Here is a 16,065-nt window from a genome sequence, read left to right as displayed (position 1 = left end):
AAACATATACCAATCAGTGCTGTATATCAAAAACAACCGGCTCAGTGTCATTCATTCCAGAATCTGACTACTCTGGTCTTCCTGTAGATTCAGAAGAGGGCAGCACTGCTGCTGAATAGATCAGTAGGAAACAATTGTATTATAGTGTGCTGCATTTTCACAAACCGTTAACTGAACCTAGTATGAAAATCAAACAGATTCTGTATTTTTTTTTTTATTGAACCAGTTTTGAATAATAACTGGTTCTAGATTTCCAGCACAACCCCTGCAATGGTGTAGTTACATCATCTACCAGCAGGGGCTAACTGGTCCAATCATACCAGGCCAAAACTTGACCCCTTAGTACACCCCCTATCAGTGGGATGAATACAACTCACTGGGGACAGAAAGCCTGAGCCATCAAACCTCACTGGAACGTTATGGAGAGAGAGGAACAGATAAGAGGAAAGTTAATTAAAAAGGAGAAAGGGTTTGGAGGAGTTTCCAAATATTGAAATCAAATCAGGAATGGAGTGTGTAATTCAAATGGAGAGACAGAGCTGAAGTGAGAGACAGCAAAACAGATATGGTCTTGGCAGGTCAGGCTACTTCGTCAAGCTGCGGTCTTCATCACAGCTCCTGATCACTTTGCCACATGCACAAATCTCCCACATAAACACATGACTACATTTCCACCGCTACTGACACTAATCCCACCATTCCTGATATCTCCCCCTCCTCTCTAAGCTGCCAAGGATGGTTGCACCAGTTATATAGAAGTTACAATTTAGCCTAGTTGTGGTATAAATGGGCACTAAGTCACAATTTACACACTACTAAATATGTAAGCACTGCACCATTAAACTTAGGTAGAATGCAACCCTACATATAAACTAAATATTTAATGAAGCCTCCAACCAGGAGTAATGTATGGAATTGGAATGGAATGGAATTGATGTCATTAATGAGCTCATGTTTTGGTTGAGAGGCCTTAGTCCTGTCGACATATATGATGAAACCGATCTAACTGTGCACTTTCCTGTGTACGCCGCCCGGTGTCATGTTTCAACTTATTTGAAATATATAAGATATTAAAATGAATAAATATCTATTTTTCCTGCCTGTTGTATTAGTATTTATTTATTTATTGCCACTTATTCATTTTAGATACAGTTATCGTATATCGTTATTTACATAGGCTAAATATACCATTAATTATATATATATATATATATATATAATATATAGTAGTCATATATATATATACACACTCACCTAAAGGATTATTAGGAACACCATACTAATACTGTGTTTGACCCCTTTCGCCTTCAGAACTGCCTTAATTCTACATGGCATTGATTCAACAAGGTGCTGAAAGCATTCTTTAGAAATGTTGGCCCATATTGATAGGATAGCATCTTGCAGTTGATGGAGATTTGTGGGATGCACATCCAGGGCACGAAGCTCCCGTTCCACCACATCCCAAAGATGCTCTATTGGTTTGAGATCTGGTGACTGTGGGGGCCATTTTAGTACAGTGAACTCACTGTCATGTTCAAGAAACCAATTTGAAATGATTCGAGCTTTGTGACATGGTGCATTATCCTGCTGGAAGTAGCCATCAGAGGATGGGTACATGGTGGCCATAAAGGGATGGACATGGTCAGAAACAATGCTCAGGTAGCCCGTGGCATTTAAATGATGCCCAATTGGCACTAAGGGGCCTAAAGTGTGCCAAGAAAACATCCCCCACACCTTTACACCACCACCACCAGCCTGCACAGTGGTAACAAGGCATGATGGATCCATGTTCTCATTCTGTTTACGCCAAATTCTGACTCTACCATCTGAATGTCTCAACAGAAATCGAGACTCATCAGACCAGGCAACATTTTTCCAGTCTTCAACTGTCCAATTTTGGTGAGCTCTTGCAAATTGTAGCCTCTTTTTCCTATTTGTAGTGGAGATGAGTGGTACCCGGTGGGGTCTTTTGCTGTTGTAGCCCATCCGCCTCAAGGTTGTGCGTGTTGTGGCTTCACAAATGCTTTGCTGCATACCTCGGTTGTAACGAGTGGTTATTTCAGGCAAAGTTGCTCTTCTATCAGCTTGAATCAGTCGGCCCATTCTCCTCTGACCTCTAGCATCAACAAGGCATTTTCAGCCCACAGGACTGCCGCACACTGGATGTTTTTCCCTTTTCACACCATTCTTTGTAAACCCTAGAAATGGTTGTGTGTGAAAATCCCAGTAACTGAGCAGATTGTGAAATACTCAGACCGGCCCGTCTGGCACCAACAACCATGCCACGCTCAAAATTGCTTAAATCACCTTTCTTTCCCATTCTGACATTCAGTTTGGAGTTCAGGAGATTGTCTTGACCAGGACCACACCCCTAAATGCATTGAAGCAACTGCCATGTGATTGGTTGATTAGATAATTGCATTAATGAGAAATTGAACAGGTGTTCCTAATAATCCTTTAGGTGAGTGTATATATCTTGTTTTATTACGTATTGTATTTCAATGGGGATATAATTTACTACACCTGTCAGTTACGTGAGCAAACAAGGTTTGAACATCAACCGTAATAAGATCAAACTGAAATTCACAGCTTTTTAACACTTCTGTGTAAAGGCTGTTTATTGGATCAATACAAGTAAACGTCATATTATGCGACTATGCATTACTTTACAGAGTGCTTACGCACCACTAGTTAAGTCTTGCCTTAAGAACAGGTGGTGTAACCAAAATAAGCACTGACTTCATTACCAACTAGTTAGTAGTTAGTAACGAAGCCTTTTGTGTGAACTTTACATCCCAACTTAAGTGAGACCTTACGCACACAGCTGGTGGAACCCTACCCTTATTTGTTTACCTCTCTGATGGACTCTTCCATCTGGTTGTCCAGGTCTTTCAGCTTCAGCTCCAGTTCATCCATATTATTCAGGATTTGGATTCTTTCCTCCTCGATACGTCTCACTTCCAGCTTCAGCTGTGCGTCTTCTTCAGGTGACTGCAAATTTCATCATAACTTGTAAGAATCCACACCAATTTAAACAATATAATACGACAACGAAGGTATCATTGTTAATTGCCAAACTAAGGCATTTCTCATCTGCGATTTGTGACCGGTTAAAGACCCCAAGAAATGGTTTGCGCAGCAGTTGTTTTTCTTCAGTTTTGACATATATAATATACTGTAGAAATAAGAAGTTGTGATTGCCAACTTGCCATCTTAAAAAAAAAAAAACGTCAATAGTCTTTAGTTTAGTGCACATGTTCTTAATAGATGATCAATTAAAGCATTTTATTGGACAACATTTTTTATATGTTAAAGCATGCAAGATGATGAATATTTCTGTCCATTTTCCCAGAAGAGAAAGACTGTAAATGTTAAATGCATATACAGTATCTGCTAAATTTAATTTTGTCAACTTTTTGGAAAACATTGAATTCAGGCAGTATTTAACCACTTAAAAGAACAGCTCCCCCTTCCCATAAAAAAATGTGCTCACACATGTTATTCCAAATAATATGACTTAATTTCTTTTGTGGCACACAAAAGGATATATTAGGTAATATGTTATTCTCAGTCAACATTTACTGTCATTGCATATTTTTTCTCTACAATGAAAGTGAATGGTGACTTGGGCTGTCATTCTGCCAAGCATTTCTTTCTGTTTCCCAAGGAGAAAAGCAATCCAGGTTGGGAACAACACAAGGGTGAAAAATGACAGAATTGTAATTTTTGGGTGAACTACACCATTGAATGTAAAGTTTTCTTCTCTGACAGTTGCACCTAATGGCCTTATTAGTAAAGGAATGATTATGTGTAAATCCTTTATGGTACATTTAGAGCTTCATTCTGGGCCAGATGCCTTCATAAGTTTAAAGGGGTCATGTCATTAGAAATGAATTTTTCCTTGATATTTTGACATATAAGATGTCATTGTTCTATAAAACTTACTATACGTTTCAGACCTCAAAACTACTTCTCCTGTCCTAAAAGAGGTTTTATTGTATCCACCCTGCAAAGTGACGTTTTAGAAAAGGTGTTCATTTGAATATCCATTCAATCGCATGACATGACCCTTTAAAAATATTTAATGCAGTAATTGAGCTGCCTATAGCATGGACACACCCCCTTCTGGTAGCTTCAATGACCTTCAGCTCTGAGAAAAAGGATTCAATGAGGATAAATGGTTTCAACGGAATCTATATTTCCTAAACCAATTATTTATCGAGGATTTTAATATCCTTTGAAGGTGGTCTGCTTATTTTGAGATTTTAGAAGCAACAACTTGACCAGTGACCATCAAGGGATGATGCCACATGGGTAAGGGCAGATCTTGCAATGCATACGGCAAGTGCATGTATGATTAGTTTGTATAATTGCAGCACACATGGGTGGGGACTGTTGAGAGGAAAAGGTGCCAATCAAATGTGTGGCACGTGGGATAGTGTGTGTGAAGGACAGATCAACCAATTACAATTTGCGTGACTCCTCTATTTTTAAACAGTTATGTTTATATCTGCACATCACAGTTTATGTTATGGAGGGTATGTCTGTGCACTGCTTCAGCTCTGTTTGTTTTAGCTTTTTTACTTTCCAAATGCCCACAGAGATTTATAGTTCCTCTAAAATGATTCAAACAAGTTTATGCAAATAAATTAAAGTAAGAAACACATCAGATCGGGACCAGGTGAAACTGAAGCCACACTAATTATACAAGTCTTCCTTAAAGGAATAGTTCACCTAAAACTTCACTTGACTTTTTGTTTTTAACAACACAGAAGTGGATGTTAGGCAAAATAATGTAGGGCAGAGGGCGGGGCCGGGTCATGATCCTACACACCCGGTCCCGTATTAGGCTAATCAAGCCTTCGAGAGGGCTAAAGGTCGACTGCAGAGGATCGTGCGGGAGATCGTTAACAGATTTGTCCGTCATGTGTGTGTTTGTCTTTTAAGTTTATCATTAAAATTATTATTTATATTATCAAGCCGGTTCTCGCCTCCTCCTTTCCATTGATCCCTTTACACTGGTGCCGAAATCCGGGAAGGAGGAGGGATGCGCCGTAGTAGAGTTCTCGCCACTACCGTCCACCCCAATGGAGCAGCCACAGCCATCTACCAGGGGGCGAGGAGCCCAGCCGCCTGGAAGAGGATGATGGCCGCTGACCGCAAGGGGGAGAAGGGGCTCCTAACCGACCACCTGGAGCGGTCAGGGCCGCTGCCAGGGGCGCAGGAGTCGCCTACCGGCCGCTGAAACACAGCCGGGTTTGAGACCGCCGACCGCGAGCGGGGAGGGGCTCACTGCCGACAGCCTGGAGCGGGAGAACCGCTGCCAGGTGTGGGGGAGACCCCTTCTGTTCCCCAAGAACGCGGCGGGGCATTCAGTCTGCCAGGGGCTGGAGGTCTGCCTCTGATCCGCCCGGAGAGGCGCGGCTGTCGTCCGATAGGGGGTGGAGGAGTGGCCAAGGAACAAGCTGCGGCGTACCAGAGAACTGTGTAAATTATGGCTGAGTAAATTATGACAACTTTCATTTTTGGGTGAACTATCACTTTAAGACGAACAGATAACTTGTCATTCAGGCAACTCAGTGACCCATAGTACATTTTCTAGTTTTGAACATACCTAGTTTTATAGCATATATCTGTAGAGGGATGTATAATAAAGCCAACACATGACTGCTACTCCTGCACAAAAGACTAATTACATTAGTCCATACATGAGTTAAGGAAAGACACCTGCACATTCCTTTGTGGATTACAGTGTGTGTGTGGTTGTGTGCATGACAAGGAAGGGTGGGAAACTCATATAACCCCTCCAAAAGGTCACAGGAATTAGCAGTGAGGAAACAGCCTAGCTTCACAAGCGATTCAATTACCTAACAAGATTAAAGACACATTGAATGCAGGAAACGTCTCAATGAACGAAGTTGTAGTGGAAAACTCTCACTTTGAGCATAATGCTGAAAGTCATCTGATATGCACAGATCAGTCAACTAAACATGTGAATTTAGATCTCCTCAGAGTGTATGATTGAAGATATCTGAAATGACAATTTCAGACCACAATCAATATTTTTTTGACCATGAGCCTAGAAGGATGCACTCAACACAATGTGCACTACGACTGCTTTGTTATACAACCAATGGCAGGCACGTGTGCAGACAATGTGCAGACTGTCCGTGTGTCTACACAGTTCATGCACACTGTGCAGATGAAAAATTTCACTTGTATTGGTATCGGCTACTGACATTTTGGTATTGTGACATTTAGAAAGTTAGGAACTACCGCTAGTTTTTTAATAGATAAACAATTTCCATTTTACGTTTCGAGTAAATTGAGCTAATAGTGAAAAATAATTAATTACATATTATCAGTTTTGTGATTTCTAATGAATTACCATTACAAATGTCATTAAACTGTATCAGCATTATATCGACCCCTGGACACCCATTGGTCACCCTGATTCTAGACATCAGCATTGGCCTATCAAAAACAATTACCTTATTTGTCCTTGTCAGCCGAGGAGAAGGGGTGGGGGCGGAGCCAAGGACAGCTGATGACTCCGCCCTAACATTGCTGTGTCCACTGCTCCTGCGCTGCCGTACTTGCCTCTCCTCACTGGCCTGGGACTCCCGGGCTTTAGGCCCGTAGTCATTTTCTGCAGAAATGCTGGCTGAGAGACTTGCAGAATCTGAAAACACAGACTCGTCATCTGACACCTGTAATTTCTCCAGCTCCTTATTGATCTTCTGCAAGTCTGCGACAGCCGAGCCAGTTTTGTCCTGCTCTACGCGGCCCAGCTCAGAACACAGATTCAGGATAGTCTCCAGACGCTGGCGTTCCTATGTATTCAAGAGCCAGAGAAATAAAAGTTAGCAATATAGTATATATGCAAACTATATATGCAAACACATCCAGCATCAGAACAAATGTATGCAATAGGACATCTGGGAGCAATCACAAATTTGGAAACTATCCTCACCTTTGAGATGCACACAGATTTACCTAAAGCAGTTTTGAACATGTCTACATGTAACAGAGATTTTTGCCAAATAACAAACATTTCACTCTAGTAGCCCAGAGGTAGTGAAAAGCAGAATGTCACAGCTATTTCCCCAACCATTTTCAAGCAGGTCAAATATCCAAACATCTTAAATTCAATCTAATTAGTCAATTTACGAGAAAAAGAAGTGGTAAAGCCACAAACTATCTACAGAAAGTGACCAGAATAATTGCAGAAAAGGTGTAGAGGATCAAGGGAATGCATCCAAAAACAGCCCTGGTGTGGGAAGCAGATCAAACACAACAGGTAATGTACTTGGCTTTGAAAAACCCTATATTTAAACAACTGATATGGTAATGCAAACAGCACATTTATGAGCTGATCTCACGGGGTTCATATAGCTGTGAATTAATGACCCAACCTGCACCATACCTTAAATCTTAAGTTACTAAATAGTTAGTAAATCGAAGAAGTAATTTCCTGTAAATCTAAACCTGGTCCACAAAACAGCCGATAATCCTCCTATACGAATAGTCTTACAGCGTGACCTAACGAGACACTGTGCCATAAAGCAACAAGCGATAAACGACATCTCTTCAATGTAAATCTGCATAAAGCAACTAGCATTTTAGCTGTCAATATGCTTCTACTTCTGTGCCAATGCACTGGTCAGCCTAAAGTAAATTCTACTTGGTCTAAATTTCTGCTCTACATAACTGTATATTAAGAAACAAATACTTAATATTTTCATCCCTCAATATTTTTGCTTTTATTGTAGACATACAAATTACTTGTTGTGTCAAGCCTTGTTAGGACACAGTGTAATGAACAAGTCTAATCTGATGATTGACTTTCTCTACATTTGTATGCATTTGCCAGTCATGGCTCTGTTAATTAGAGAGTTCTACTCACCATGTCAATAGAAACAGAGATCAGAGGGCACATGGTGACCTCTGGTTCACAGGAACAGAACATGTCCTAATCACAGATAACCAAAATGATTCAAGATTCATTTACATCACTCAAAGCAGTGAAGAAAAGTACAGAAAGTGAATATGACAACTTCTGCTCCACACAAGTCAGTGTGCCAGGAATACAAACTCTTTAATGGGATGATCCGGTAGGATGGGAGAGAAAGAGAGAGGGACTGGGCACAGAGTGAAACTAAACCCATTGCAAACACAGTTGGCACTGGACAGGATTGTATATACAAATAGGAGGAGCAGCGTCATTCAATCCTTTCATCTTATCACTATCACTTATGGCCAGAGATGGCAAACACTTCAACCCCCACCCCAGTGCATGACCGGGTGAAACTTCATTGGATCCCTCCATGGAAATAAAGGACAAAGATAATGTAAAAAATCTTACATTTACATTAACTCTCTGTAGCAGTTCAAGGTCAACTGCTCTCCTTATCTCACCTTCACATTGTGAAGCTGGCATGTTTTAAAAGATTGGACCAACAACAGCTTTGCAATTCAAACAGAGTGCAGATTTTTGACACCAACACAAAACACGCCAACAACATGAGTCATCATCATGGTGCACATACCCACTGGTGTTCAGTTCGTAAACAGAAAGAGAGCAGGAAAAACAGGCCTTGAGTGGCCTACTAACTATTCCTGAACACCAAAGGGGACCCAACTGGACTTGTTTTTAAATTATTTTTAAAACAGACGTCTGTGTCCATTGTCATGCATCTCGTGCCGTGGTGTCAATTTAAAACTTTGAAAAGGAGACCCCATTCGGTTTCATGGACACATTCTGTAATATTTTTAATCAATGGCTTATGTAAACATGCACAAGATGGACGTCTTTGACCCAGTTTTTATGCATTTCCTGGCGATGTGTGCCTCAGTGCAGGATGATACTGTGTGCATCATGTGTATGTGTCTTCAGCACATTTCGTGGATTATATAATTTTTCAGCTCATTTCAGTGTGGATTGCTTGTGAACTAGTCATAATATGATTCAAGCTTTACAAAGGAACTGTTATTAAAGGATGGGGCAGTTAAAAAAAACCCTATTGCACCCAATCAAAAAACCATAAGTAACCAGTTTCATTCATTAATATTTCAAATGTCTTGATCGTTGGATAGTTTATGGTACTGCTGTGCATGAGTGAACAGTTTAATATATTCAGATGCAATGTGTTGGATATGCGTTGTGTGTAAACCCATAACATTTTGTGGAATTTGTTCATTCTCTTCTGATTGAGTTTCAAATACGGCTGTATTCAAGGGTATGCGTGAAGTTAGCCAATCATAACAGTGGGCATTAATACTGAAGGGGACGCTTAGGCTAAAACTGAGTGTTCCTGACAGAGGGCCAAAGACAAGGTGGAAAATGCTTTAAGCAACATTAAATATGGATGTTGGGGTGCGCTGTACATCCACCCCAAAAATGCAGCTGCGGCCATCCGCTGGGGGACTGAGGAGCCCGGCCGATTAAAAGCGGAGGAATGACCGTTGACCGCGAGGGGGTCCGGCCACTGCCAGGGGCGGAAGAGACCCCACCAGCTGCTATAAAGGAGATAAGACTGCCATCCACGAGTGGGGAGGGGCTCACTGCCGACCTCCAGGGGTGGAGGAGACATTACAATCCACCAAAACGCTATGGCGCATCAGAGAACCGACGAGTACAAGTTTTTTCTCTCTCTCCACTCTCTCTCCTGCTGTTGTTCCGTGTTGTCTTTTTTGTTGTTGTTTTTCCCTCCCCTTTTCTCCCTCCTATGTCCAAAAAGCCTTGTATGCCCCCCCCCCCCGGAAAGGACGAAAAAGGACATATGAAAGCAGAGGGAGGAGTGTGGTGAGGTGGAGGGCGGGGCCGGGACTGATGATGCACAAATGCCCCCTAATCAGGCTAATCAAGCCCACGAAAGGGATTAAGGCAGCCAGAGGTGGCAGTTCGGCAGAGAGAGAGAGAGCTACAGGGAGCTGCCCTGTCTGCATGTTATGTCTTTTGCTTTAAGTTAATCATTAATTTATTATTTATATTGTCAAGCCGGTTCTCGCCTCTTCCTGTGAATACTCTGTGGTTACACTGTTAGGACACCTGTCACTTTATACATCCTCTAAAACTTGACACCAGTTAAGTCATTGCAAAGTGGCTCAGAACAACGAAATTAGATGGGACTCCAGTGTCCAAAAACCTTTTGGGGCCACTGGAGCACGCCTCTTATTTTTAACTTATTACTTAAAATAGTACATTCCTGTCATAATGTATGTTTTGCTAAGATGAAAAAGCATGTTTAAGTCTATGTTTGTGTGCAGATATACTTCTGCACCTGAAGCGGCTTTGTTTTCATTCAGTTCAGGCTTTGTAAAGAGCACCACAACCACAGGCTGGTAATAACTAATGAGTGAGCGGCCTACACCAGCGGTCTGGCCCCTGCCCAGCAGGGCGGCGACACAGGTGGCCTCCCTTAACCACAGCGTCCAAAAACCCTGGTCCCTTTCATTTAAACCCCACTGGGAACAGCTGAAGTGAAAGAATGGAGCATGTTAGCATGGGCAATTTGCCAGGGTCATCTGCCGCTGTAGGCTGCCTCCCAGAGAGAGTGTGTTTGGGTGGGCAGGTTCAGTGAAAGTGGATGTGGTTCTGAGCAGTCTATTTATAGGAACATTAAGAAGCCACACCTCTGCTTGGGTCTTCCACCGCATCCACTACAGAAAATGAGAGGGGCCTTGCTGCACATGGTCTGTGTGTTAGAACCAAGAGGAATGCAATAGAGCAAGCTTGGCATCAAGATAAATTAGGCTACAAGTGGGGCCTTCTGTATCCAAACTCTCACAAGAGCCTATAATGCAACAGAGTTGAAAAACCACCAACTTTAAGCTTGCTATCTATCACAATGAGAAACAAAAACAGGCTAATGGGAAAGGAATGCTAAATGTTTAAAAGGTAATCAATCATCAAAACCATTTCTTCTTTATATTAAGTGAGACTCTAGAACAAAGTGTTTGTAAAAGAAATTAAAAAATTGGAAGGAATAAAATCAAAAGGAAAACAGATGGGGCCTGGGTAGCTCAGCGAGTATTGACGCTGACTACCACCTTTGGTGTCGCAAGTTCGAATCCAGGGAGTGCTGAGTGACTCCAGCCAGGTCTCCTAAGAAACCAAATTGACCCGGTTGCTAGGCAGGGTAGAGTCACATGGGGTAACCTCCTCATGGTCACGATTAGGGGTTTTCGCTCTCAATTGGGCGCGTGGTAAGTTGGATCATGGAGAGTAGCATGAGCCTCCACATGCTGCGAGTCTCCGCGATGTAATGCACAGAGAGCCACGTGACAAGATGCGTGGATTGACGGTCTCAGAAGTGGAGGCAACTGAGACTTGTCCTCTGGATTGAGGTGAGTAACCGCGCCATCACGAGGACCTACTAAGTAGTGGGAATTGGGCATTCCAAATTGGGAGAAAAGGGGATAAGTAAAAATTCAATTAAAAAATAAATGATTAAAACAAAAAGGAAAACAGATGACAGGATGTCTTAATCCCTTTTGAATTATATGGATTTTTTGTGTTTGATAAATTATTAGATTGATAAATAATGAGTTTTTAAAGGAATAGTTCACCCAAAAATAAAAGATTCTGTCATACCTTACTCACCCTCATGTCGTTTCAAACCCATGTGACTTTTCTTCTTATGCACAACACAAAAGGAGATGTTTGAATTAATATTGCATTCTGCCTTTTTAATACAATGGTAGTGGAAAGTGCTTCATTTTAAAGCTTCAAAAAGGACTTAAAATAACATAAAAGTAGACTATGCAACTCATGGGTCATATTCCAGGTCTTCTGAAGAAACAAAAGATACATTTTGGGTTGTTTTTCACCAAAGCCCAAGTCATTTTACATTGAAAATCTTAATGCCCCTTGCATGTTAATGAGTGCATGTGTGACGCTCACTCAAAGTGTCAAACATGTTTGCACAATAACTTGTTGAAACTCATTGAAAAGTCATACAAGTTTGGAAAGACATGAGGAGTAAATTATGACAAATTTTCAATCTGGAATTAATTGAATTTTAAAAATGGGGTTTTCCATTCCAGATTGGAGCCACACCTAATTGTCTGCAATTTGCAGTGAATTGTAGTGGACGACTTCCCTCCTGAAACACCCTGACATCCACCTTTGAGAAGGCTTTTTGACCACTACATAGTGGCGGAAGGTAGAGTTCACCCTCAAGAGCATCTCAACATTTTCCAATGGTAATTCTTATTTTCAAATCTATTGTTATTTGTTATTATTGACATAACCTTTATTACATTAATGATAACTGGCATTATATTACTGTTTTAACTATTGGCAAGATTTTATGCAAGGCTGCATTACCTACAATGGTCAGCCTAAAAAGATCCCTAAATATCCATTTGCCTATGTGTACCAGGCAAATTAATTAAGTAAATAGGGTTGATTTAATGTTGACTTTAAAGTAATAAATCAACCCCAGAAAAATAAAGTGACAAAAAAGTCTCTTACCAATCTCTCCACCTCCTGTTCCCGCAGTCTTTCGTCTCTCTGTCTCATATGGTAGTCTTGAAGCTCTTCTTTTCCACTGAGAGAGCTGATACTACCCTTCCTCTCCCTGAAGCCACCTTGCGGACCCAGCCCTGACTTCCCAAATGACTGCCTCCTCTCCCCAAGTCCAATCTCCAAAACTTGGGAGGAACCATGTAGACCTTGTTGATCTAGTTCCGAGTAGGAGCTGGTAGAGGTTAGACTAACCTTCTTGGCCTGGCGAGGACTGGTGGCTTCTCCTGACGTCATGGTGACATCCGGAGGGGATGCCATGAGCTTGGTACCAGGTTTGGTGGAAAGGGAAATGGAGACTACTTCGGAGTGCCCATTCGGGTGGTTGGGCTCAAGGATGGCAGTTGTGTGAGGAGGTTGGCCATCAGGAGATCGATAGATTGGGGGGAGGGTGAACTGGTTGTCAGCTGGTCGATAGAGGCGTGGTAGGGAGCGACTGTGTGAGCTCATGCCAGTAAGCGACCCAGCGGAGTACTTCCTTTGCCGGGGAGTGGGCCCACAGTTACGTCCTGCGTCTGAGGCATGGAATCTGCGAGCCATATGGGGGCTTGACGGCATGCTGGCTGCCCCACTTTCGCCACCTGTAGTTGGGGGATGGGAATCGGCTGCACTGGTGGTGGATCCATTCCACATTGAGAGCGAAGAGCCGGAAGCCGCTACACGCCGACTATCTGACGTAGAGGGGAGCAGACTATCCTGAGATTGGTTACGAGACATGGGTCGCGAGTAAGGAAGGGACATTTCACGTTCAAGGGGGTCGAAACAGCGAGGTGAGGGAGGCATACTGTTGGACGAATGGGCAGGAACTTTGTTTGAAAGTGGCGGCCGTTCTGAGCTGTACAATCGCCTGGCTTGTTCCTGATAGGAATGCATTGGGGAGGAGGTGGTGAGGGGTGACAGCAGACTCGGTGTGGTGGGTGGAGACTGTGTCATGCTGAAGTAGGAGGGGCTAGAGTCACCATTGGCTCGCAAGCTGTTCTCCAGTGCCTGTTTCTTTTTCTGTAAAGTGTCCATCAAATCCCGCAATTCGGATACAGAGCGCATCCCTCTAGAGCTGGTTCCACCCAGACAGTGACTAAAGTCACTGCTGAACTTCAGATAATCTAAGAATAAAAAACAAAAATCAGACTATAAAAAGTACGAGACAGTTATTACGAGGAGTTATACAACCATCTACTTGGCCCCAATTAGCTTGTGAAATTACTTTAATTATTTGCAGGAGTACAGGGAGCTCTGGCTGCTATACCTAAGACTCATAAAAAGATAGTGAATATCTTCTCAGGGATCAATAAATTATGGTCAGGTGTCTGCCTGAATTCTGTCTATTCAACGTGGCTCTACAGCTCAAACCAAACCTGAACACAAACCTGGTCAAGTTAAGACATTTTTTTAAAAAAGAAACAGACTAAAGTGCGAAAGGAATAAAATTAAATACAAAATACTTTAGAGTGCACTACTGGGTGAGCCAGGGAGTACAAACGTTGCAAAAACACCCTAAATATACAAATATACTTAAGTTTGCTTAGCTGTTTAAATAGGGAATAACATAGCTTTCCTCTGTTTTTTATAAAGCCAATTCTAATACTATTAAGTAACTCCAAATCTTCCAATTCAGGGTGTCCTTGAATCAGGGTCAGTTATTAACTTTATTTTATTACAGAACAATATTAGCCCCTGAAACTGATTTTCAGTGGCATTTTTACCTTTGAGGGCATATTTTTGTCTAACCATATTTAAGACAAATGTAATTAATTAAAATACATTGTCAATCTTAGTAATTAGGTTGTTACCAATACAATTATACCAGAATCAACTCTATATTTATAGATGTATGATATTATATTTTACTAGGCCTATAATAACTATCATATCAGATGATATGAACAAAAACAGAGAATTCATTCCTGGGAACTCTTTGTCTCCACATGTTGAATTTTGGTGGAATTTTTGCCCCTGGCCCCTATCAATTTGTGATCCTGCCTTGAATGTTCCCAAAGGGAGGTTTTGTCAATTTTAGCACACTGTTTTTGTCACCCAACTAACTATAGCTAAATACTTATACACACCCACACACACACTTTTCATCTGCTTTCTGTCTCTCCATTATATGGATGGATGAGGCGTAAGCTTCTCTTCACCATGTGCCAAGAGAATCCATATTAAATAAATCCCCCTTCAGATGACTGACATGAATGCTCATAAAACACATAAATCTAAGCATACAAGAAAATCCCTTTATCACTTATAGGTGTGCGAGTGAGTGTGTGCATCTGGCTGGAGTTGAAGAAAAATCATAAAAGAATTTCTCACATGAAGGTACAGAATGAAATAGAGCAGAAACAGAGATATATCACAAGGATGACGCAGTTGAAGAAAAAGGCTTGCAAGATCACACATACACAAACTTTGACCATACATGGGGAGATTTTGGCTATCCATGAAGCTTTACATTTTACAGCTACCCAAAGAAATAAATGTATGCTGGTGTACACTGATAAGACAAAACATTATGACCATTGGTATAAAATGCAGTTGGTCCTCCGCGTGCCGCCAAAAACAGAGCAGATCCGCCAAGGCATGGACTCTACAAGTGGTATCTGTCACAAAGACATTAGCAGCAGATCCTTCAAGCCCTGCAAGTTGCGAATTGGAGCCGCTATGGATCGGACTTGTTGGTCCAACACATCCCACAGATAATCAATCGGATTGAGATCAGGGAAATTGGAGACAATAGCGACACCTTGAACTCTTCATCATGTTTCTCAAACCATTCTCGAACAATGTGAGCAGTGTGGCAGGGCGCATTATGCTGCTGAAAGAGGCCACTGCCATCTGGGAACATCATTGCTATGAAGGGGTGTTCGCTGGACTGCAATGATGTTTAGGTAAGTGGCACATGTCAAATTGACATTTACATTTACATTTACATTTACATTTATTGACATGCATTTGGCAGATGCTTTTATCCAAAGCGAATTGCGACTGCAATTATTACAGGGACAATCCCCCCAGAACAACCTGGAGTTAAGTGCCTTGCTCAAAGGCACAATGGTGGTGGCAGTGGGGTTCGAACCAGCGACCTTCTGATTAACAGCCCTGTGCTTTAGCCACTATGCCACCACCACTCCGACATGAATGTTCGGACCCAGGGTTTCCCAGCAGAACATTGCCCAGAGCATCACACTTCCCCAGGTGAACGGCGCACACGTACATGGCCATCCACGTGATGTAAAAGAAAACAGGACTCATATGACCTTAATCCACTGTTCCAAGGTCCAGTTCCGACACACATGCCCATTGTAGGTGCTTTCGACAGAGGACAGGGGTCATCACTGACACTCTGACGGGTCTGCTGCTACCCTGCCCCATACGCAGCATGGTGTGATTCACGGTGTTGTGACACATTCCTCCCATAAACATCATAAAACATTTCTGTGGCTTGTGCCACAGAAGACCTTCTGTCAGTTCGGACCAGATGGGATAGCCTTCGTAGCCCTTGTGCCTTCAGGTGTCCAACACCCTGTCGCCAGTTTGTG

The 16,065-nt window shown here is 42.1% G+C and overlaps 1 protein-coding gene across 1 annotated transcript in view; it reads right to left on the bottom strand.

Moving 5' to 3' along the window:
• The window catches only part of phldb2b (pleckstrin homology-like domain, family B, member 2b), a 73,193-nt gene that overhangs the window by 31,568 nt on the left and 25,560 nt on the right, over positions 1 to 16,065 (bottom strand). The window contains 3 exon segments of the mRNA XM_052113940.1: positions 2,854 to 2,991; positions 6,492 to 6,833; positions 12,479 to 13,632. Of these exon segments, the coding sequence (XP_051969900.1) occupies positions 2,854 to 2,991; positions 6,492 to 6,833; positions 12,479 to 13,632 (1,634 nt within the window).

This window comes from Xyrauchen texanus, chromosome 41 (assembly GCF_025860055.1).
Source record: "Xyrauchen texanus isolate HMW12.3.18 chromosome 41, RBS_HiC_50CHRs, whole genome shotgun sequence".
Classification (NCBI taxonomy): Eukaryota; Metazoa; Chordata; class Actinopteri; order Cypriniformes; family Catostomidae; genus Xyrauchen; species Xyrauchen texanus.
This window is presented reverse-complemented; position numbering and strand designations above follow the sequence as displayed.